This window comes from Hippopotamus amphibius, chromosome 5 (assembly GCF_030028045.1).
Source record: "Hippopotamus amphibius kiboko isolate mHipAmp2 chromosome 5, mHipAmp2.hap2, whole genome shotgun sequence".
NCBI classification, from domain to species: domain Eukaryota; kingdom Metazoa; phylum Chordata; class Mammalia; order Artiodactyla; family Hippopotamidae; genus Hippopotamus; species Hippopotamus amphibius.
The window spans coordinates 6,490,256-6,512,537 of record NC_080190.1 but is presented as its reverse complement, the minus strand read 5'-3'; the positions used below and the strand labels follow the sequence as shown (position 1 = coordinate 6,512,537).

At 42.6% G+C, this 22,282-nt stretch overlaps 1 protein-coding gene across 1 annotated transcript in view; it reads right to left on the bottom strand.

Annotated features, from left to right (window-relative positions):
• Positions 1-2,955: 2,955 nt before the first annotated feature.
• ADAM12 (ADAM metallopeptidase domain 12) overlaps positions 2,956-22,282 on the bottom strand; it is a 352,080-nt gene continuing 332,753 nt past the window's right edge. The window contains exons 22-23 of the mRNA XM_057734683.1: positions 6,772-6,902; positions 2,956-3,091 (exon numbers count right to left, since the gene is read on the bottom strand). Coding sequence (XP_057590666.1) covers positions 3,031-3,091; positions 6,772-6,902 — 192 coding nt within the window. The 3' untranslated portion in view covers positions 2,956-3,030. The remainder of the gene's footprint in view (positions 3,092-6,771; positions 6,903-22,282) is intronic.

Sequence of the window (22,282 nt, the reverse complement as noted above, 5' to 3'; positions counted from 1 at the left end):
ACAATGGCCTCTGGTTTCAGCCTGAGAATTCCTAATAAAGTTAAGAAGGCATAAAAATGTCCCCTTTGAGACTAGTCAGGAGTATTTATTCTCATGTAGTTTAATTTGTTGCTCTTGTGGTTTCTGTGACATCATCCCACATGTGTAAGCTGGAAGAATCCACACTGGGAAGTGTAATCTCTGTATGCATATTTTGACAATGGAAAATGTTATGTATTGTTTCTCTTGGTTGCTACACATCTGATTCCATGTGTCAGGAAAACAAACTGTTACACAAAATTTCAGGCGATAAACTTTTCAGTAGAATGCCTGGAAGTTTAGCCATCTACTTCCCAGTTAAGTGGGGTCATATAATCTACAACTCCAATAAGGCAGAGGAAGGAGAGTGACCACCCTTAGGGCTGCTCTGTGTCAAGGCGTGCTGCCTTCCTCAAGGAGGGCCTTCTAAACCCCCGTCAACTCTATTACTCATGCCTATACAATTAAAAAATATGAAAAATAGACTGCCATTGAAATATAAGTATTAATTTTTGTTTCTATCATCTATGAGGATATAAAAAGGGGGAGGAATACCTCCCACCCCCCCCAAACAACCTGGCTATTGGTTCCTAAGTTATAGTAAAATGAAAGTTATTGCTGAATATGCTTCATTTGATAAATATTGCATTTGGAAGTATTGTTCCTTTAATAAGGGGATATTAGGTTTAACTATGTTCTTTTCCAGAAATAAATTGCATGGCTCTGTAGAAGCACTTAGTACTATAGAGAGAAGAATATGTCATCGGCCATGGCCCCTAAGTGGCCATTGTTGACTAGATGTAAGATCACAGCATTAACTTCCTTTAATGTCAAACTATTCCTGGTTCTCTGAAATAGAAGCACAGGAATTACAGTTAAGGACAGACAAAAAGAAAAAAAGTTCACCTCCTCTTCCTTGCACCAAGAGAAGGGGCTACAATGCCAGGTCCAAAGATTTGGGCATCTACAAGTACCCACTTAATGCACCATAAAAATTCTGTAAACTTTTCAATAGCATATGCTTTTGGCCTTAATACAATTACCAAATAGAATACCAGTTACAGTAATTCTGTATGTACTCATCAGCAGTAATATTTTCTAACATGGCTTTATAGTTTTAAGAAATTAATAATTGTATAATGAACAGCTGCATGCTATAAGAGTTGGAATGTATTAGAGCCGAGTTCCCTTTTGTGTGTGTGTGTGTGTGTGTGTGAGAGACAGGGATTTATTGAGTTTAGCCACGATCGTGAATACTCTGTTGCCTGGATACGGGGGGAACACAGGGAAAGTTAAACGCACTCTTGTTTTCTGGAAGGCAAACCAAGCTTCTTGGTACGTTTTGTCTTTCTGCTTCAAGGCATAGAAAAACCAATGAAATGACCCCAGATGAAGTCCCTATCATAAAACAGAGTGGATTATGGAACTGTTGTCAATTGCCTTCTAATGTGAAAACTAGTCACATATGACCCCGCTAGAAGACAGAGGCATGATGGCATTTTACCTTGCCTGAGTCATTTTGTAATTTTCATGCCATTGGATACAAGCATCTTCAACATCTCCTTGTGGAAATGGCTCCCCAGTCAGACATCTGAAGAGTGAAAGGCTGACGAGGCTGCTGCCCAGGGCCGCATTTGGTGACTATTGAGGCTCAGGACTTTGATTTCCCTACCCCAGCCGGTGATGCTCACCAGGTAAGCTGTAAGTGCCTAGGAAATAGATTCAGACTCTATGTTTAAAGATGCCTGCAGCCAAGCTGGGAAGATAAGATGCCCCAAAGAGAACTTACTAGTAACTTAGGGTTCTTTGTCCAACATATACGAACACGGGTAGCGGACCATAACCTGTCCCAATGAACACAGCATTTCATTTGGTTGTAGTTTTTGCAAGCATAGGGATTCTGCCTAATTTTTAATAAGTTGAGCCTTGCAATAAAAGGAGATTCTTTTTAATCTACAGAATTGATTCACTAAATCTGGTTACGGGTTCACATCTGAAAATAGTTATGCTCCACAGGAAGCCTCATCTAGCTGCCGGAACACTGAATCATTGTATTACAGTCAAGAACACAAGGTGGTAATTTGTTTAGCTCCACACAGTACAGGGAGATGGAGGTTTGCAGTGCTCGGGCAGTAGCTGTCTTGTGGAAACACCACCTTTCCCAATCTAAATAACGTGCTGATGCCAGCACTCCGTAAAGGGCAGCCAGGAAAAGAAGTTCTTGGTGTTTCTGTAAAGCAAACTTCTCTGCCTGCTCTCCAAATGTGCTCATGGCTGGTGAGCTCAAGGTCAAGTTTCTGCCTGGCCTCATGTTCCAGTCTCTGTCCTGGTGTGGCCACACCTTAAAATTCCCTTCCACGACCCAGGTTCTCTCCAAAGCTTCCTGGCCAGAAGCCAGGTCCTCCCCTGCTACCTTGGCGCTTCAAGGAATAACCCAGCTGTGACAGGGCCCAGGTTATCCCTGAAAGCCAAGCACAGCCTGGACCAGAAGCCAGGCTCTGGCCTGAGATCAGGGGCTCCAGAATATCACTCAAGGTTCTACCTGGGGTCTCTTGAGCTGTGTCTGGTACCATAACCACAGCCATGGGTAGCTGGGGAACTGCTTTCCAATAAAGCCTCCTTCAAAAAGTAAACATCCTGTCCAGAATCCCATAAAGCACGATATTTCAAGTTCACTAAACTATTAAAAGCACAACAAGCCTTCCTTCCATGGAAAACTCCGTGATGGTAAAAACAAAACAAAACAAAAACAAAAACAGGCCCACTACAGCGCACTGCGCTGTAACAAGCATTCGGCATAAATTAATAATTTACAAGTACCTGAGCAAGTAAGTACACAGAGCGCCACAGCGCAGCACAGCACCAACGGCAGGAGCTCAAAGTTCTTCAAATTGTGGTGTTTGAAACATTTAAAAAAATTCTAAAAGTTGGTACAAAAAATAACTCCGACTGGAGTTGAGAGATAGTGCAAACTTCTGTCTTCACTGTAGAACAAAGGTGTCGGCCTGCTTCTCACTTAGCATAGGCGGTGTGGGCGGGTCTGGGCACTTGATGGGGCTGTTTGGGAGCAGGTCTGCAGGAAGAGCAACCAGGGAGACAGGAGAAAACAGAACTGTGGTTAGAGGCCCTGCCAGCGCTTTCTGCCGACGCCCGGGGTTGCAGACGCCTCTTCCTGCGATACGCTTCCAGGACCAAATCCCACACTCTGCCCTGGGGGCTGGAGACAGCGCTTGCTTTCAGCAGGGGGTGCAGATCCCAGAAGGGACCACACTAAGGGCTGCAGCATCTTCCGCCGTTTATGACCCTTTGCAAAACTACTGCTCCCGTCCGTCCACAAAGGGACTCGAGAAGAGCGCGGTTCTACAGAAACATGGTATGAGCCACAAAGGTTGAGTCTCACGTGGAACTTTAAACTTTCTAGCAGTCTTATGAAAAAAGTAAAAGTAGCTAAAGCTAGTCATATATTTCATTTAACCCACCCTATCTGGAGTAGTAGGATTTCAATGTGTCACCAACATAGAGAATTAATGAGATGGTTGACCTGTTTGGGGTACTGACTCTTCAAAATCCAGTGTGGGGACTGCCCTGGTGGTCCAGTGGTTAGGACTCCGAGCTTCCACTGCAGGGGACATGGGTTTGAACCCTGGTTGGGGAACCCAGATCCCGCATGCCGAGTGGTGCGGCCAAAAAAAAAAAAAAAAATCCAGTATGTACTTGCATTGCCAGCATCTCTCATCTTCCACCAGCCAGTGTGCCCAGCGGCTGTTGTATTAATGCAGCTCCAGGGCACCACTGGGCATGTGGGAGCCCTCGGAAATGAACACACAGTGTTCTTATTCCAGGAGGAAGCCAAAGCCAGCTCCCACAGGTGTCAGCAACTGGCAGAGATATTACAGGCTGCTGCTTGAGGTCATTTAAAAGAGAGCCTTCCCCAGAGGATCTAAATAGACATTTAGATCCAAAGAAGACACACAGATGGCCAAAAAGCACATGAAAAGATGCTCAACGTCACTAATTATCAGAGAAATACAAATCAAAACTACAACGAAGGTACCACCACATACCGGTCAGAATGCCCATCATCAAGACGTCTACAAATAAACTGAGGGAGAGGGTGTGGAAAAGAGGGAACCCTCCTACACTGCTGGTGGGAATGTAAATTGGTATAACCACTATGGAGAACAGTATGGAGGTTCCTTAAAAAAACTAAAAATAGAGGTGCCATATGATCTAGCAACCCCACTCCTGGTCACATACCCAGAGAACGCCATAATTTGAAAAGATACATGCACCCCAAGGTTCACAGAAGTGCTATTTACAATAGCCAAGGCATGGAAGCAACCTAACTGTCCATCAATAGGTGAATGGATAAAGAAGATGTGGTATGTATATACCATGGAATATTACTCAGCTGTAAAAAAAAGAACAAACTAATGCCATTTGCAGCAACGTGGATGGACCTAGAGATTGTCATCCTGAGTGAAGTCAGAGAAAGACTAATATATCACTCATGGGGAATCTAATTTTAAAAATGATATAAATGAACTTATTTATAAAACAGAAACAGACTCATAGACTTCAAAAACACACAGTTACCCAAGGGGAAGTGTTGCGGGGGTGGGGGGGTTGGCGATAAATCAGGAGCTTGGTAGCAACACACACTACTGTATTTAAAATAGATAACTAACAATGACCTACTGTATCGCATACTCTGTAATGACCTCTATGGGAAAAAATATGAAAATGAATATATATATAACTGAATCACTGTGCTGTGCACCTGAAAGTAACAACACTGTAAATCAATGACTGTCTAATAAAATTGAAAAAAAATCACTGCTTCAGGAGAGGCAGGAAGAAAAAAAAAAAAAGAGGGCTTCCCATGTGGTATACATGGGCATACACACACTGGAATATTATTCAGCCATAATAAAGAATGAAACAATGTTCTTTGCAGCCACACAGATGGACCTAGAGATGATCATACTAAGCAAAGTGAGTCAGACCGACAAATACCATGTGGTATCACTTATGTGTGGAATCTAAAATATGACACAAATGGACTTATCTTGAAACAGACAATAGAGAACAGACTTGTGGTTGCTAAGGGGGAGGGAGGGTGGGGAAGAGAAGGAATGGAAATTGGGATCAGCAGATGCAAGCTATTGTATATGGAACGGATAAACAACAAGGTCCTACTGTAGAGCACAGGGAGCTATATTCAATATCCTGTGATAAACCACAATGGAAAAGAATGTGAAAAAGAATGTATATGTATATATGTATAACTGAATCACTTTTTTGTACAGCAGAAATTAACAATGTTGTAATTCAACTATATGTCAATAAAATAAATTAAAAAAAAGAGGGCCTTCCCCTCTTCATGTCCCTGCAAAGTGGTATTTTTTCCTTCTGAACAAGAAAAGCAACTTGAAGATCAGTGTACAAAAGCACAGTGAAATAATTAGGACGCTCGGCAGTTTTTCTGTATCTGTATCGTCGGGAATTAAACCACTGTCCTGACCCTTTGACCGGCTTCATCTCAGATTTATTAGACAGCTATCTCTTTCACGGGCCAAACATTTTTCCCAAGATCTGTAATGAAATCACGAGTGTGTGGCTTCCCCTTCAGAGATGCTGCATTTTTGAACCCAGGGCCTGGCTAACACCTACCTTTGGTTTTTTTCTGAGCTCACAAAGCAAGCTGCCTGCCAAGGGGGCACGTGTTTTGGCTGAGGGTTTAACCCATCTGTGTGCTGGTGAATGTTTAACTACCCACTGTGGGGAGGAGGAGGAGGGCCTGATCTGTAGCATTTGCTGATTTCCATAGTATAAATACTCATGTTCCCAACATGACATGGCTGACCATGGAAGAGATGTGCAGTGGCCACCATGGCATGGCATTTTCATCACATAGAAATGACAGATACAGTAAGCTCAAGAATGTGGACTGCAGTAAAATATAGTAAAAACAAAAAAGTGGAAGTGAGGAGCTTTGAGCATTTATTACCTTTGTTTTTAATATAACTGGTATCATTGCCAGTTTACATAATTTTAAAGAATGACTAGGCTTAACGCCTAGCTTGCAAAATTCCTGGAAATTTAATAGTTCTTGCAAACCAGCGTGAGCCGGCTCCAGCACACCATGGGGTTAAACCTCCTTGCCTGAATCAGGATTCAGGGCTGTGCCTTCCGAGTCCCCTTTGCTGGTTGCAGGGGAAGCTCCCCATCACCCCTGCCCAGCACCTTCTTTAGCCTAACTTCTTACAGTCCCCTTATTGCATCAATGACCCTCCAACCCCACCTCGTTTCTCGGTACCCCAGCGGTTGGGCAGAGGCCATCAGGTCCAAGTGGGATTTCTGGAGGTAAGTGTCCAGCTTTCACAGTATTGCACCACTTGGCGGCTTTGTCTCCTTTGGGGGACATGACCCAGCCCAGACCAACAGCCACAGCTTTGAGGGATCTGTTCTACTTGATCTTGAGTTGATCTCATGAGTAGGCTGGGATCACTGCTGAGAGCGACATGTGACGCCTGCGATTGTAGCTCCTGGCTGTTTCCTGCTTATTTTCAGATCTGCCCTTGCGTCTATTTTATATTGTCCCCAGGTGTTGGGAGTGCAGGATGCATGGCTGACCCTGTCCCTTCCCGCCCCCCGCCCCATGTCCTTCTACGCCTTGAGAAACATAGCTCGGTGCAGCTGCCCCACGTAGTTTTGGGGATAAAGAAAGGGACGTGGGTGCCGCACACCAACCTGATGGGCGCCAGGCGGAGCCCGGACTCCTGCTGCCCCAGGGTCCTGGCGGAGGCGCTGGCCAGCCGGGTGGTCTTGCTCAAAGGATCTGCAGGCAGAGGCTTCTGAGGAGGGTTTGGCTTACGAGTTCCCTGCAACAAACCACAAGATTCTGCATGATCACCATCTCCGTGAACTCGGACAGGACCCTGACCTCAGGAGCCATTAGCGTCCCCTAAACAGGAGGACAGGGAGAGGGGTGAAGTCACTACATGGCACAAGTTTCACTTCCTGTAAACTTTCTGAACACAATCCTCTGACCATACAGGTGTGGTGGTGGTGGTGCGTGCGTGTGTGTGTGTGTGTGTGTGTGTGTGTGTGTCGGGGTGGGGGTAGGGGTGACCTTTGTTAAAGATTTAACCACAGCATCATTTCGTTACGCATGCCCAAACATGAGGCTTCAGTGGCCATGCTGTTCCCAGGCTTTGCAAGTATAGCTGATGCTGGTGTTTCTGGGCCAGTGTTACACCCAAGGGATGTAAACTTTTCTGTGCTTTTAGGTTTCTTTTCAATTTATAAAGGCCTAACATGAGAAGTTGGTGAAATTTTCAAAGAACACGTTTCTTCAAATTTTCCAGAATTCTGTAACAGAACTTGTTCAGCTGTGGATGAACTAGATGACGAAGGTGACCTTCACCCATCAGTGCGGGGTCAGTAATGTCCCTCCACGAAATACACTAAGATTCTTCTACCAAAATACTTTCTAATAATTAGTTCAAAGAACTACAAACTCGCCTGGAAAATGGCACCCAGAAGGGAAACCTAAGACACAGTGGTTTGAGGGACAGGTATTGGCCCGTAAGGAAGCTGACGGGGAGGTTTTGTGTTGACCAGAGGCCAGCGAGGGAGTAGAAGCTGGGCAGAGCATGACCTTGGAGTATCTGCTCTGGGTTTTAGGCAAAGACCAACACTCTGGGACTCATGCTAGTCACTTGACTTCTCTGAACCTCAGTTTCTCTGTAAAGTGGGAGAAAACAAGACCCATCTCACAGCACTGTTATGAGGACTAAACAAAATAATGCTCGGGAAGCTCCCAGAACACAGATCACAATGAGTGAGAGTCACTTGTGTTCCTGGGGCCCCTTCCTTGACTACTAGGGGTGGGGGTGGCTCACTGGAGCCAGGCTGGGAAGTCAATGAGTGTTGATAACTCTCTCCTGTGGGTCCAGGGTGAACACAGGCATCAAGACGCCACCTGTGCTGGTCCTTAGAGCTAGAAGCACTCACGGATGCACAGAAAGTCTACAGGAAACGATGCTAGACACTCCAGACAGGACAGCCTAATAAACAGATGACCTCATCCACTGTCACAGGACTCAGTATTCCTTACATCCAGGGATACTCACGATAGGACATCCTAATAAACAGATGACTTCATCCACCGTCACGGGACTCAGTATTCCATTCATCCGGGAGTACTCAAGATGATTTAAAGACATCTGAGTTGAATTTCTCATAGTACTCATCCCACTAAAATTACATTTCCATAGCAATCGGAGTTCAATGAAGAGAATGAGACAATATAGTCACCATTTAACGTATCTTTGTAAAGCAAAGGAACCTACCCCAGAAGTCTGTCAACCACGGCTGCAGGGAAAATACACCAACTTGAAACAATGGGCAACCGAGATAGGAAAGAGCCACTGAACAAGGGACAGACTTAAAAGTGACATTTGTACATCAGCTGTCAGTAACGGAAACACTGACAGCCTGTATGATGTAAAATAGGACACATCCTTCACTAGGAATTCAGATCATACCATGAGCACGAGCTCCGAAGTCAGGCTGCGGGTATATCCAACCAGGCTCAGCGCTTACAACTCTGAGAGCACGCGAGTTATTCACCTTCTTTACGTTGTACAGAGGAGATGATGTGAGGGTTAAGGGAGAGATTATCTATTGATCTCTGAGCACAGAGCCTGGCACACAGCGACCAATAAGTGTTAGCTGCGACTGCGTCACAGCTACTATTATTGACGGAGTGAATTTAACCATCAAAAAGCACCATAATCCAACCAACTCCGGGCGATAAACCATGGCACTAAATCCAGCTACATTTCCTACAAGGTGGCAGAAAGCTATGAGCAAGACATTAGTGTGCAAAGTGAAAATGAATGCACGCGCCCATAAAGTTGAAAGACTTTGAGGATTAAATCATTCCTTACTAAATGATACTAGTTTTGCCGCTAGGTATGAATAAGTATCTAGTCTTGGTAGTAAAGATAACGTCAGGTTTTCATTACACTACAGGAGAAAAAGTGAGATCTATGTTCCTGTGTATCACAATATATTTGGATTTATCACGGAAGCTTAGGAGATAATTAAGTTGGCCATTCATTCCGGTTTGCCTGGGGCATTCCCAATTTACAGCTGTGTTTAATTTGTTAATCACAATCCCTCTCATGTGCCCTGGCTTAGAGGACAAATTATATGGTCACCACAGTGATAAAACCCCAAACTGCGATGTTGATTGAAAGTTCTGATTCAAACCTGGGCTCAGCAGAGGTACCAATCTGCTTCCCTCCTGCCATGCCACAGGACATGGTTTTGATGGAAACATGAAACAGGTAGCCACCTAGGTAAGATGCAAGCTTCCCACCAGGCACAACTGGGACAAACTGGCATCATGGAACAGAGGGGAGGGGCTGGTCAAAGATGATGTGTCCTCCCTTCTCAGGGGTCAGGCATGGAGCCCATGAAACATCTGGGCAGAAGCGCCAGCTGCACGTGCTTTGACCTTGGAGAAAGGAATGGTACTTCCACACTCCCTTTTAGGCACTGCTTCTCAAGCTGCCTTTGCAAAACCTGAACCTGGGCTTTCCCAATGAAGTCCGATCCAGCCTGGCCACAGAGAGTCATCGGAATGGAGCTGAGGAATGACTCCAGGCCAGGTCACTCACACTCAATAAACATTTCTTCCGATTGATTTTCATTTTAAAGAAGGAAATGAGTTCAGACCCCCATTTGTCTTCCTTCTCCATGTCTGGGTACTGGAGAAAAATCGAGATCTGTTATTAAATAACAGATTTAAATTTCTTCATTTTCTGCTCATGTTTTAGCAATAGCCACATATTTCAAACTTTTTAGAGGGATGAGAACAAATTTTTAGATCCAAATATGGCCCTTCACCTTGACCAGCATAGAGAAGTCTCAACTGTTATCTCCTTCTGCATGATCAGCAAGAGGGATCTCCCAGAAAAATGGGATGTTATCACAGGAAAATGCCAGGGACGCCACAGAGACCGCCCGTGAGCTCACGCAGGGCCAGGGGGCTGCCTAAACATCGCTCATCATCTGGCCCATCCCTGGCCCTGACACGTCACGATAACACCAAGGACAACGGGTTCTCAGGGAACTGCCTCAGCTTCTTCTTACTCTTTATTCAGAAAAAGCAGGGGTCCTTTAAAGAACACTTTTAGGACTTCCCTGGTGGTGCAGTGGTTAAGAATCCACCTGCCAACACGGAGTACACAGGTTCAATCCCTGGTCTGGGACGATCCCACATGCCGCAGAGCAACTAAGCCTGTGCACCACAACTACTGAGCCTGTGCTCTACAGCCCGTGAGCCACAACTACTGAGCCCATGTGCCGCAACTACTGAAGCCCGCGAGCCTAGAGCCCATGCTCTGCAACAAGAGAAGCCACCGCAATGAGAAGCCTGTGCACCACAATGAAGAGTAGGCCCCTCTCGCCACAACTAGAGAAAGCCTGCGTGCAGCAACGAAGACCCAATGCAGCCAAAAATCAATCAATCAATCAGTCTTAAAAAAAAAATCTTAAAGAGAACACTTTTACACCTATCTGGAAGATGTCCCTGAGTCCCTTCTTTCTAAAACCACCTGAAAACAATAAAGAAAATGCACAAGAACGAGCAAAATTCCACTTCTGAGAAAAACCTATAGTCCCGCACAGATATATGAGAGAAGGATGCAAAGTGTCCAGCAGGCTGGGCAGAGGAGAGACCATGGAAGGGACACCTGTCACGGCCAGCCTGGTGGAGTGCAGAGGGGGAGTCAGCCACCCTGCCTGCCAGGGACGAGAACAGGGGGTGAGCAGGTGATTCGTGCATCAGGGCTAAAGGGGCAGCTGAGGGGACCTGGCAGGGTCTCTGCTGACAGCAGGGAGGCCAAACCAGCACCATCCCTCAAAGCCCATTGTCCCATGATCCCCCATGAGGTGGGCAATTTGGAGCTGGCCCCAAGCTCTGACCTGGCCTTTCCCCCAATTGTCTGCAACTGGTCCTGCTTTCCAGGAAGACCTCCCTTTCTTTAAAGAGGAATTTAGACACACTAATCAAAGACACACTAATCAAAACTGCTGAAAGAGGGAAGGAAGGCAGGAACCATGGTAAAAGGCAACCTAAGAACCCACTGGCAAAATGTTTACATACGGAAACAAAAAGGGAGCTGGCAAAAGTCAAGGGCAAAGGGGAAGGAAAAACTAAAGTGGCAACGAAAACCAAAGACCAGGACAGTACTGAGCACAGTCAGGGCTGTGGGGTCCAGCTTGAGGGAAATGGGGAAAAGACCACAAAGGTGATAGAACATATACATAAGTTGTGTCACTTAGGGGATCTGAGCGAATAGTAAAGAGAGAAAAGATATCCAAACTTAATTAATAAAAACTTTTCTGAAGGAGTCAAATCTATGGATTGAAAACGTACACTGTTTTCCCTGGGGGAAATGAATCAGGCTCGCCAGAATTAAGACATAACCTATTAAAGCTACTGGACTTCAAGGATACAGAATCACGTCACTTACAGGGGAAAAGAAAGAAGCCAGCTTCTGATTTCTTCAGAGAGAGGAAGCATGTGTATAGGAGTTTCAGGGAAGGCTAGTGTGATCTACTGATTTTATTGCATAAACTGTCACTGAAAAAAAAAAAAAAAGCAACAGCCCAATGTCTTTGGAACATGCAAAAATCCAGAGAAAATACTTCTCAAGAGCTCTTCTGGAAGACATTCTGGAAGTCCAACAGAATGGACTTCAGCCAGCCAGGAAAACAATGACTCAGTGGCAAAAGGACTGAGCACTAAATTCCTTCAATGTAGACCCAAGGCTAATAAAATTGTGGGAATTATGGCTACAGAACAGAAAGTAAATGTTAGAAGCCATAATAATACAGACATTATAGAACTAAGCAAAGCCAGGAGGTAGATGATCCATTCCAGATATACGGCAGACTGGGCTATTCTGACCTACCTTCTCTCTGAAATTGTTGGCTAAAATGTATTTAAAATTTTTTCTTAAAAGCATCAAAGAGCTACAAGATATCAAGATGTTATCAGGCCAATATCTAAGTGAAAGGAGAATCCCAGGGGGATAAGCAGTACACCAAAGCTTGTAGGCATTTGCCAAATTAGGGAAACCTGGGTTTTGGTTTTGATACCCTTTTAAGGTAAGGGATGCAGGTGTCAAAGGTCAGCACCAGCCCCAGTTTCATAGGAGACCATTCTCTTCCTGACCTCTCCCCGATAAAGCTGGGCTCTGCAAAGGACTATACCTCAGGGTAAGAATGTTCTAGAAGTAAACACATACTACTGTCCATCCCTAGCAGACTGCAAGGAGAGTTCCCTTGGTGCTGGGCAGACCAACCTGGAACTACAAATTGCGCTTGAGGACCTGAAGCTGACATCACATCATCTGGGTGTCTCAGTGAGCCCTGAGCCATTTCAAGGGGCCGCAGGCTGGTTCTGCCCTGGGCACCTGACAGAGGCAAAATACACTCTCTCTGGAGGAACAGACTTCATCCTAGACCTGAAAGAGCTCCCAGAGAATTTTCCAGAAGAGTAAGCAGCTCCAAGTAAATGACCAAGCACCCAAAGAAGCAAGAAATCATGAGAGAGAGAGAGACAGGGAGCAACAGAAACCTCAGCAGTAACACAGCCAAAGATTTCGAATTTGGGAATTATTGGAACAAATTTTCTCACCATTATTTAAAGAAATAAAAGACAAGCCTCATATCTGAGTAAGAACCAAAAAGAACATCCAGAAACAAAAAGTAAAACACAATTGAGTTTAAGTACACATTTTGTTACGCTTAGTTTGATACCACTTATATAAACTGAAAAACACAAAATATACTGTATATTTTTCATGGATACCTATTTATGTAAAAATATTTGAAAAGTGCTATAGAAAATCAACACCAAACTTAGGACAGAGATTGTATCTGGAGCAGGTAGTCTATATTGTTTAATTTTTCCTTAAAAAAAAAGAATTGTATGCACATTATATATCCGAAATTTAAATAGGTGTATACATAGAAAAACAGTTATTAACAAGTTATTGCTATGTAGTATAAATGTGGGTGAATTTTAGATCATTTTTACATCCTTAAATATTTTAAGCACAGGTACTCCTCAATTTTCAAAAGTTTGCTTTACCTCACTTTTATGAAAGACATACTTTAGTACCTGTTTTCACTAACCAAAAGAAATCCAAAGAGGATCTTCACTTTTCCAAAAAAAGGCAAAAAGCAAAAATAGCTTTCAGTGTTTTTTGGGGCAGCAGCTGTTATAGAGGCTGCTCACCCTGAACAGTGGGAGTGGCCCTCCAAGCTCCTTCCCCGTGAACTACTCTCAGCGTCTCAGCATCAAGCCACTAGAGCTTTGAACTGTGTCCATGAGCATCTGTGCTTGATCTCAATTTATTTTGTGCATCCCTTAACAAGACGTGTCCCAAGGTAATCGCTTCTTTATGTTATTTTGGCTTATGAAAGTTTTCATAAGAACGCTCTGCTTTCAGATAGCAGGGAAATCTGTATTTAAAATATTAACAATAACAGAATTAATTTTAATCTTTGGGCCAAAGGAGAAGACAAAAGAGAAAACATAGACTATTTAAAAATTATAAACATGGAAAACACTACAAATTAGAATAAGCACAGATACAGCAGTGTTTGGGAAAGTCCTAGACTTACATGGTATGTAATGAAGTATGAATAAAAGCATGAATAAAAATGAAATGATCTAAGAAGTTAGAGAAACAAAATAAACTTAAGTGCAAAAGAAAAATCGAAGTCATACAGATAAAAGCAGAAAATAATTAGTAAAATAAATTACTATCATTTAGCAAAGACATTACAGACATTCTAATAATGTTAGATATTTTCATTTAATTATCACAAAGTCCAATGAGAGAGATATTATTTCAAATTTGTAGAGGAGAGATGAAAGTAACATTTCTATGGTCTAATGGTAGTAAAAGGAAAATCATATATAAAATCTAGAGCTGGTTCTTTGGGGGTGCGTAGAGTTGAAGAGAAACCAGATTAATAAAGAAAAGCCAATATTGGATAAATAAGTACACAAATACAATGAACAGTGTTGAGGGTTAGTTAGGTGGTCATCTAGAAAAATAAAATTGGATTCATACTTCATTTTATACACTAAACAGCGGGTGGATCAAATATTTAAATGTGAAAAAAATCATGAAGGTATAAGAAAAAGAAAAACTTGTTTGTAATCTCTGGGTAAACAAGCCTTTCTAAACACAACAATAAAAAGTGGCAAAGGAGGTGACAACACAGTTTATGAAAAAGGGAAAGAACAAGTGGATTTTGAACCTGTGAAAAGATCCTCCATCTCATTTATACGAAGAAAAATATAGACACTTTTTTTTCAACCTGTCATATTGGCAAAGAAAAATCTCTGATCGCACTGCATTGGTGAAGACTTGGGGAAGAGAAATTGGGACGACTCCCTTAGAGGCATTTCTGCCTCATCTGCCAAATTTCTAAATGCATACAGCCTTTGATAAGCAACTATGGTCCCAGGAATTTATCCCATATCCATCATCATGCATGGGTCCAAGGTACCTGGGCAAGAATATACCTGTTTGAAGTAGCAAATGATTGGAAATCACCCATGCGGCCATCAGTAAGGGAAAGGTTAAATAATTTACAGTGTGGCTCTACTGTGAAATACTACACAGCCAGTGAAAATGATGAGGTGTGTCTGGAATAACCAAAGTGGAAAGAAGTATGAAGTGCACTGACATTTGAATTCAAAATAAGGATCTAAGGTTTGAAATAAGAGTGATAGCAAGGTGTTGACTGCTGAAAATGGGGGATGGGTGGGCAGGTTTCATTGTACCTTTCTCTCCAATTTTGAGTGTTTGAAATTTCCAAATTTTCCATAATCTCTCACTCTGCAGAGAGAGACAGGTCAAAGAGACTTTTCACTGTATTCTAAATTACATTTTACAAAAGCCGAGTAACAATGATTGCTTCTGGGAAGGGAGCCTGGTGACAGAGGTGGGAGAGAGACTAATTGTTTTCTGAATAACCTTTTATACTGTTGGAATTTTTTACTTATAGGCATCCATTGCCTATTACAAAATATAAAGGTAAAGTAAGTCGTATCAGGCATCCATTTTTTTCATGTACAAGTTGGGTGTTTACAGTAACAGAAGTGAGTGGAAAACCAACACTCCTTTGAATACTGTAGTCAGTTAAATGGCTTCGCTCTGAAATCACTTCTCTCCAGGGAGATAAGCATGCTTCCACATTAGTACCTTTAGAGACATCAGCTGGGTTTGTCCTGTAAATATAAGTGTCTCTTCTACAACACTGCATTTCTTGTGGTTGTACTGTTACTGGTATAAAGTCAAGCACCTTCAGTGCTAAAGGCTGAGAAATTTTTCTTAAACTGATCTCATGTCCTACGCAAGTGTTTTCCTGCATAACCAGTACTTTTGTAAAACTTGTTTATGTTTCAATTGTACATAGTGTTTTTTTAAAGAAATATATAGTATTTTTATTTAGGTACCTCCAAACTTGAATTCGTCTGTGTGAAGCATTGTAAAATGATACGTTTCTCTTTTGAGTATCATGGTTGTACAAAGGTTTTCACTGGTTCTATTTTTCTACTGTTACTGACAAGCATGTAACACTGACTTTATCCTGCATAGCGTTGGCGTTTCAAATAAATGGCCTGGATAGAAAAAAAATTAGTGTATGATATGAAACCCAAAAAATTTTAGCTGAAATTTCTGGAAGTACTGGGCAGGCAGACATCAGCAGGAGTCCAAAACCTTGGTAGCTACACTTTAGGTTTACAGAAGGAAGTGACTCAAATTCTTACAAGCCCATGACTCATTGGTATGGTGGCCCCCTAGGGAGTAAGTGAGCCTGTGACAAGGCTCATTATTTACTATTGAAAATTCACATCAATTCAGCATATTTCCTACATGTCTACTGTGTCCAACGGACTGGGCTTAGGTGTGCCTGGAGGTGAATAACTCAGTCGTGTGCCTTCTGAAATGGGGCGGACAGGTGTCTAGGTAACTCCAGGCTGAGGCAGCAGGTGAGCAAGGAGACCCCTGGGAGGACTGCGGAAAGGCTCATGAGGAGGGGGTCTCGGATAACATCTAGGCAAAAGGGTGAAATCTGGGGAGCAGAGAGAAGGCACAGAGAATGCTTTCCAGCATGTTTTCTCAGCTATTAGCTTTAGGTTTCCCTGTAGTCATGAAGGCTTTTATAACAATCAGTTTTCTCGTATTTCATCTCACTTACTTGGGAGAACATCTTGACGAATGGGTTTCCTTTTCTCGTTGCATACTGGCATTTCTGAAGAGTAAGGGCCCAGATTATCAGGTTTCCAGACTCTGTGAGTGCTGGTTTAAGTATCAGACACCAACACGGGTCAGAAGGGTGCAAGACCTCATTCAAATTCATTCAGATGCTGAATTGTTCTGTAGAAGATGATTTGAAGAATCCTTGCATTCCTGGGATAAATTCCACTTGATCATGGTGTATAATCTTTTTAATGTGTTATGGGATTCTGTTTGCTAGTGTTTTGTGGGGATGCAAGAATTCTTCAATAAATGCAAAGCAATCAATGTGATACATCATATTAACAAATTAAAGAATAAAAACCATATGATCATCTCAATAGATGCAGAAAAGGCTTTTGACAAAATTCAACACCCATTTATGATAAAAACTCTCCAGAAAGTGGGCATAGAGGGAACCTACCTCAACATAATAAAGGCCATATACAACAAACCCATGGCAAACATCATTCTCAATGGTGAAAACCTGAAAGCATTTCCTCTAAGATCAGGAACAAGACAAGGATGTCCACTCTCACCATTATTATTCAACATAATATTGGAAGTCCTAGCCATGGCAATCAGAGAAGAAAAAGAAAGAAGAGGAATACAAATTGGAAAAGAAGTAAAACTGTCACTCTTTGCAGATGACATGATACTATCATGGAAAATCCTAAAGATGCCACTAGAAAACTACTAGAACTAACCAATGAATTTGGTAAGGTTGCAGGATATACAATTCATGCACAGAAATCTCTTGCATTCCTATATACTAACAACAAAAGATCAGAAAGACAAATTAGGGAAACAACCCCAAATACCATTGCAACAAAAAGAAAAAAATACCTAGGAATAAACCTACCTAAGGAGGCAAAAGACCTGTACTCAGAAAACTATAAAACACTGATGAAATAAATCAAAGATGACATAAACAGATGGAGAGACACACCATGCTCCTGGATTGGAAAAAATCAATATTGTGAAAATGACTATACTACCCAAAGCAATCTACAGGTTCAATGCAATCCCTATCAAATTACCAATGGCATTTTCACAGAATTAGAACAAAAATTATACAATTTGTATGGAAACACAAAAGACCCTAAATAGCCAAAGCAATCTTGAAAAAGAAAAACGGAGCTGGAGGAATCAGGCTCCCTGACTTTAGACTATACTATAAAGCTACAGTAATCAAGACAGTATGGTACTGGCACAAAAACAGAAATACAGATCAATGGTAAGGATAGAAAGCCCAGAGATAAACCCACGCATCTATGGTCACTTAATCTATGACAAAGGAGGCAAGAATATACAATGGAGACCAGACAGCCTCTTCAATAAATGGTGCTGGGAAAACTGGACAACTACATGTAAAAGAATGAAATTGCAATACTCCCTAACACCATATGCAAAAATAAACTCAAAATGGATTAAAGACCTAAATGTAAGACCAAACACTGTAAAACTCTTAGAGGAAAATATAGGAAAAACACTCTGTGACATAAATCACAGCAAGATCTTTTATGACCCACTGCCTAGAGTAATGAAAATAAAAACAAAAGTAAGTGAATGGGACCTAATTAAACTTGAAAGCTTTTGTACAGCAAAGGAAACCATAAACAAGATGAAAAGACAACTCACAGAATGGGAGAAAATATTTGCAAATGAAGCAACAAAGGATTAAGCTCCAAAATATACAAACAGCTCATGCAGCTCAATATCAAAAAAGCAAACAACCCAATCAAAAAATGGGCGGAAGACCTAAATAGGCATTTCAGCAAAGATGGCATACAGATGGCCAAGAGGCACATGAAAAGATGCTCAACAGCATTAATTATTAGAGAAATGCAAATCAAAACTACAATGAGATATCACCTCACACTGGTCAGAATGGCCATCATCAAAAAATCTACAAACAATAAGTGCTGGAGACGGTGTGGAGGAAAGGGAACCCTCCTGCACTATTGGTGGGAATGTAAATTGATATAGCCACTGTGGAGAATAGTATGGAGGTTCCTTAAAAAGCTAAAAGTAGAACTACCATATGACCCAGCAATCCCACTACTGGGCATATACCCTGAGAAAACCATAATTCAAAAAGATACATGTACCTCAGTGTTCATTGCAGCACTATTTACAATAGCCAGGACATGGAAACAATCTAAATGTCCATCGACAGATGAATAGATAAAGTTGTGGTATACATATATAATGGAATATTACTCAGCCATAAAAAGAAATGAAATTGGATCATTTGTAGAGATGTGGATGGACCTAGAGTCTGTCATACAGAGTGAAGTAAGTCAGAAAGAGAAAAACAAATATCGTATAATAATGCATATGTGTGGAACCTAGAAAAATGATACAGATGAACCTATTTGCAGGGCAAGAGTAGCAAGGCAGACAGAGAATGGACGTGTGGACATGGGGGAGGGGGAAGGGGAAGGTGGGATAAATTGGGAGATTGGGTTTGACATAAATACATTACCATGTGTAAAATAGATGGCTAGTGGAAAGCTGCTGTATAGCACTGGGAGCTCAGCTCGGTGCTCTGTGATGACCTAGATGGGTATGGGATGGTCCAAGGTGGGGACGGAATATATGTATACGTATAGCTGATTCACTGCACTGCACAGCAGAAACTAACACAACATTGTAAAGCAATTATACTCCAAAAAAAAAAGATGACTTTGAAAGTTTGGGCTCAACCTCAGAGCGACTGACCATCACCTGATGGTTCCGAAATCACGGTCTAAATTAATTTGCTTTGCTCCTACTTGTATCCTTACAAAGAATTTATGAATGAGTAGTTATTGCTTATGAATAACAGCCTGTGTTAATTGTTCATCACTCTTTGTATGGGTCCAGGGAGGGAGGTCTCCTTGAAATAGCTCTCCCCCATTCCCTCTGAGGCTACTGAAGCCAAGTCTGATTGCTCTACCGTCTTAGAAGAGATATACAAGATTGGCTAGTCTTGTTTCATAAAATACAGTGTGTTGTATGTTCTACAGATATAGATAAGGTGTGGTAGAGGAGAAATGTCATGCCTGTCCGAAACATGGAACTGAAAATCTCCACCTCTACAAAAAAATGCGTGGAGGATTTTTCATTTAAGATGCTATGAATATCCAGAATGCAATGCCAACTACTGCTTTGGTTCTAAACAAGAGCTGGTTCTAAGAAAGACCAGTTAAGATGAGAATGGCTGGAGTGTGACACTGTTACAAGCAACAGCAGAGAGAAATGCAAGACCCTCTTGTTATATCTCAGGCCTGCGTGATGCCAGAAGGTACCCCCCAACCCATCACCTTTATCTCTGTGGCAAAAGTGGAGAACATGAATTCAAGATCGCTGAGGCAGTCAGTGATCTAAAACATGCTCCCCAGCACAGTCCTCCTGCAGTTTCTTCCTCCCTCCCCTCTCTCCATCCACCTGTTCCTGCACCTATTTTATGACTGCAGGTGGAGCACATGGGTTTGAGCCCTGGCTCTCCACCTCTGGGAGTTCTGCTGTTTGGCTTCACTTTGCCTTGTCTCCTCCTCTGTAAAATTGAGCTGTTGGCGGTATCTGCCTCCTAGGCTCCTTGAGAGGGTTAGAAATGCCTGACACTCAATACATGCTTGCTACTTTATAACAATTCAAAACACAACTGAGAAGCTCCTTGAACCAAAACACATAATAACATAACTCACTCTCTCTCTCTCTCTCACACACACACACACACACACACGCACACACACGTGCACACACATGCATTTATAGACCACTTGGTTATAAGAATAAAAATAGAAACTAATCCTGCCATTGCTGAAATTTCTTTAGCACAGACAGGTTGTGCCAGAAGTAGGGTTGGTAAATATTCTCACGGATCCATCTGCTGTCTCAGGAAAGGACTTTGATTCAGCAAAAATCAATCTAAGAGGCTCAATCGTCCTTTTTTGCTTCCTATTGTTCTAAGAAAGAAGCTCATCTGACTGGAAAAACTATCTTAACCAGTCAGTTCAGTAGCATAACTCACTGATAAGATTCCACAGAGAAAAACCACTTCCTAACATAGTCCAGGAAACTAAGGGCTTAAAAAAACCGAAAACAACAGTCCAGATCAAGTATGACCACCCATCAGCACATATAGTTCAAATGCCATTTTATGGGGCAAACCTTAAAAACAAATACAGATAAATGCCCAGTGACACTTTCATGAGATTTTTACTTGTTAGAAGAATGGCTCATCTACGGATTGCAGGTGCCACTTATACCCCCATTAGAAACATGGCACATTTCAGACTGACAGCACAAAATTGCGTTTCGATCTCCTAGCACAGCCTTCCTAGACATAATTTTGTGAGCAGAGAAATCTATTTCTTAGATGTGACACTGAACATGTTTTTATTTAAACTTTAAATGAATGAATGAAGACTATTAATCATAATAAACTGCATACAGGATTTCAGTTTGTCACATCCTAGAAATCTAGCAAAAGTCCCAGAGTTTGTCCCCGGTCCTCTCCTTTTCTCATCCAAGAATAAATTAAGCACCCTGGTGTTGGCAGGTAAGAATGTCACCTGAGTGTCTTCACATTTTCTAGTCTTTGGAGTCACACTAGTTTTTAAATTCTTATTTAGTAACTTGAGACCCTCTCTTGTGTGATGGTAGGACACTCCATCCGTGCCCAGAGCTTTCTCAGGGTCCCTGGGTGGTGTCTGTGTCAGGGGGTTGCACCTGCCACTCTGGGCTCCTCCAGGCTGCTGTCTGGGTCCTCTCCCTGAGGCCCAGGCCTGACTCTGCAGAAGGCCATCCTCCGCCCACACATGTGCCCCTAGTGTGATGGCAGCGTCTCTTTTATCTGCCGACCAACTTGAGGCCAACACGAGATGGCAGTGGTTACCACCCTGAGCTGAGGTTTGAGGATGTATGGGCAGAAAAGGAAAACGTAAAACTCAGTGTCAAATGTTACTTCTCCTAGAGTTGCTGACCAGCCGGGTGCTTCTCTGGCCCTCTTCCCTCCCCAAAGTCAAGTCAGTTGACCTTACAAATGATGTCTGGGGTCAGGGAAAGTGATCCTTTCACTCTACAAAACACAGCTCTTAAGCTCATGCACCCCGTCTCTCCCCTGGCCTGGGTGTCAGAGCTCAAGCCTGCTGCCTGAAGACACCCTTCCAGAATCCTGCTCAAGACACAGGCCTGCTGCGCATGTGTACTTTCTCCCCTTAATATATATTACTTTTTAAAAAATGGCCATACAGTAAAATTGACTTTTCTGGGGTGCAAAGCTGGATGATTTTGAACACTTTTGTAATCAGAGGAAAACCACCCAAAATACCTTAAGATTAACCATCAACAGAAAGCTTCTCAAAACCCTCTGGGATCCCTCTGTAGCCACTCCTGGAACTTGCCCTGTTTTTCTTTCCTCTTCTTTCCCTTCCAGAGTCTGAAATGAACTCTCCATCCAGCAGCTGTCAGTGCAGAAAACCTCCCCTGGTACTTCTGAAATGGCTTGTAAGATGGAAATGGATGCTGGCTGGTCTGATCTTCTCATCTAAGTGCCCATTCCTGGCGGATTGTGACCCTAATATACAAGGCAGGGCAGGGCTAAAGCAATGCCAAGCAGAGCAAAGATAGTCTATCGTGGCCCCGCCTACGTGCACAATTGTAGGTGATCACACACCCCGTGACCTCTTATTTTTTTAATCATTTTTCTAGCCTTTTCTCCAGCCCACATTTTGCTCTCATGCTTAGGCTGTGGTTGGGGAGATCTTGGCAGCAGTCAGCAAAAGCTAGTTGGAGACACTGAATTATTTTCCTCTAAAAGAGCTGACGGGATGAAAAGGAAATGAAAGTTCGTTTCCTTGATCAAGGCTGAGGAGTTAGTTTGAGAAGTTTGAGTTCCAAGGCTCATTTCTCCGAGAAGGAAGTGGCAG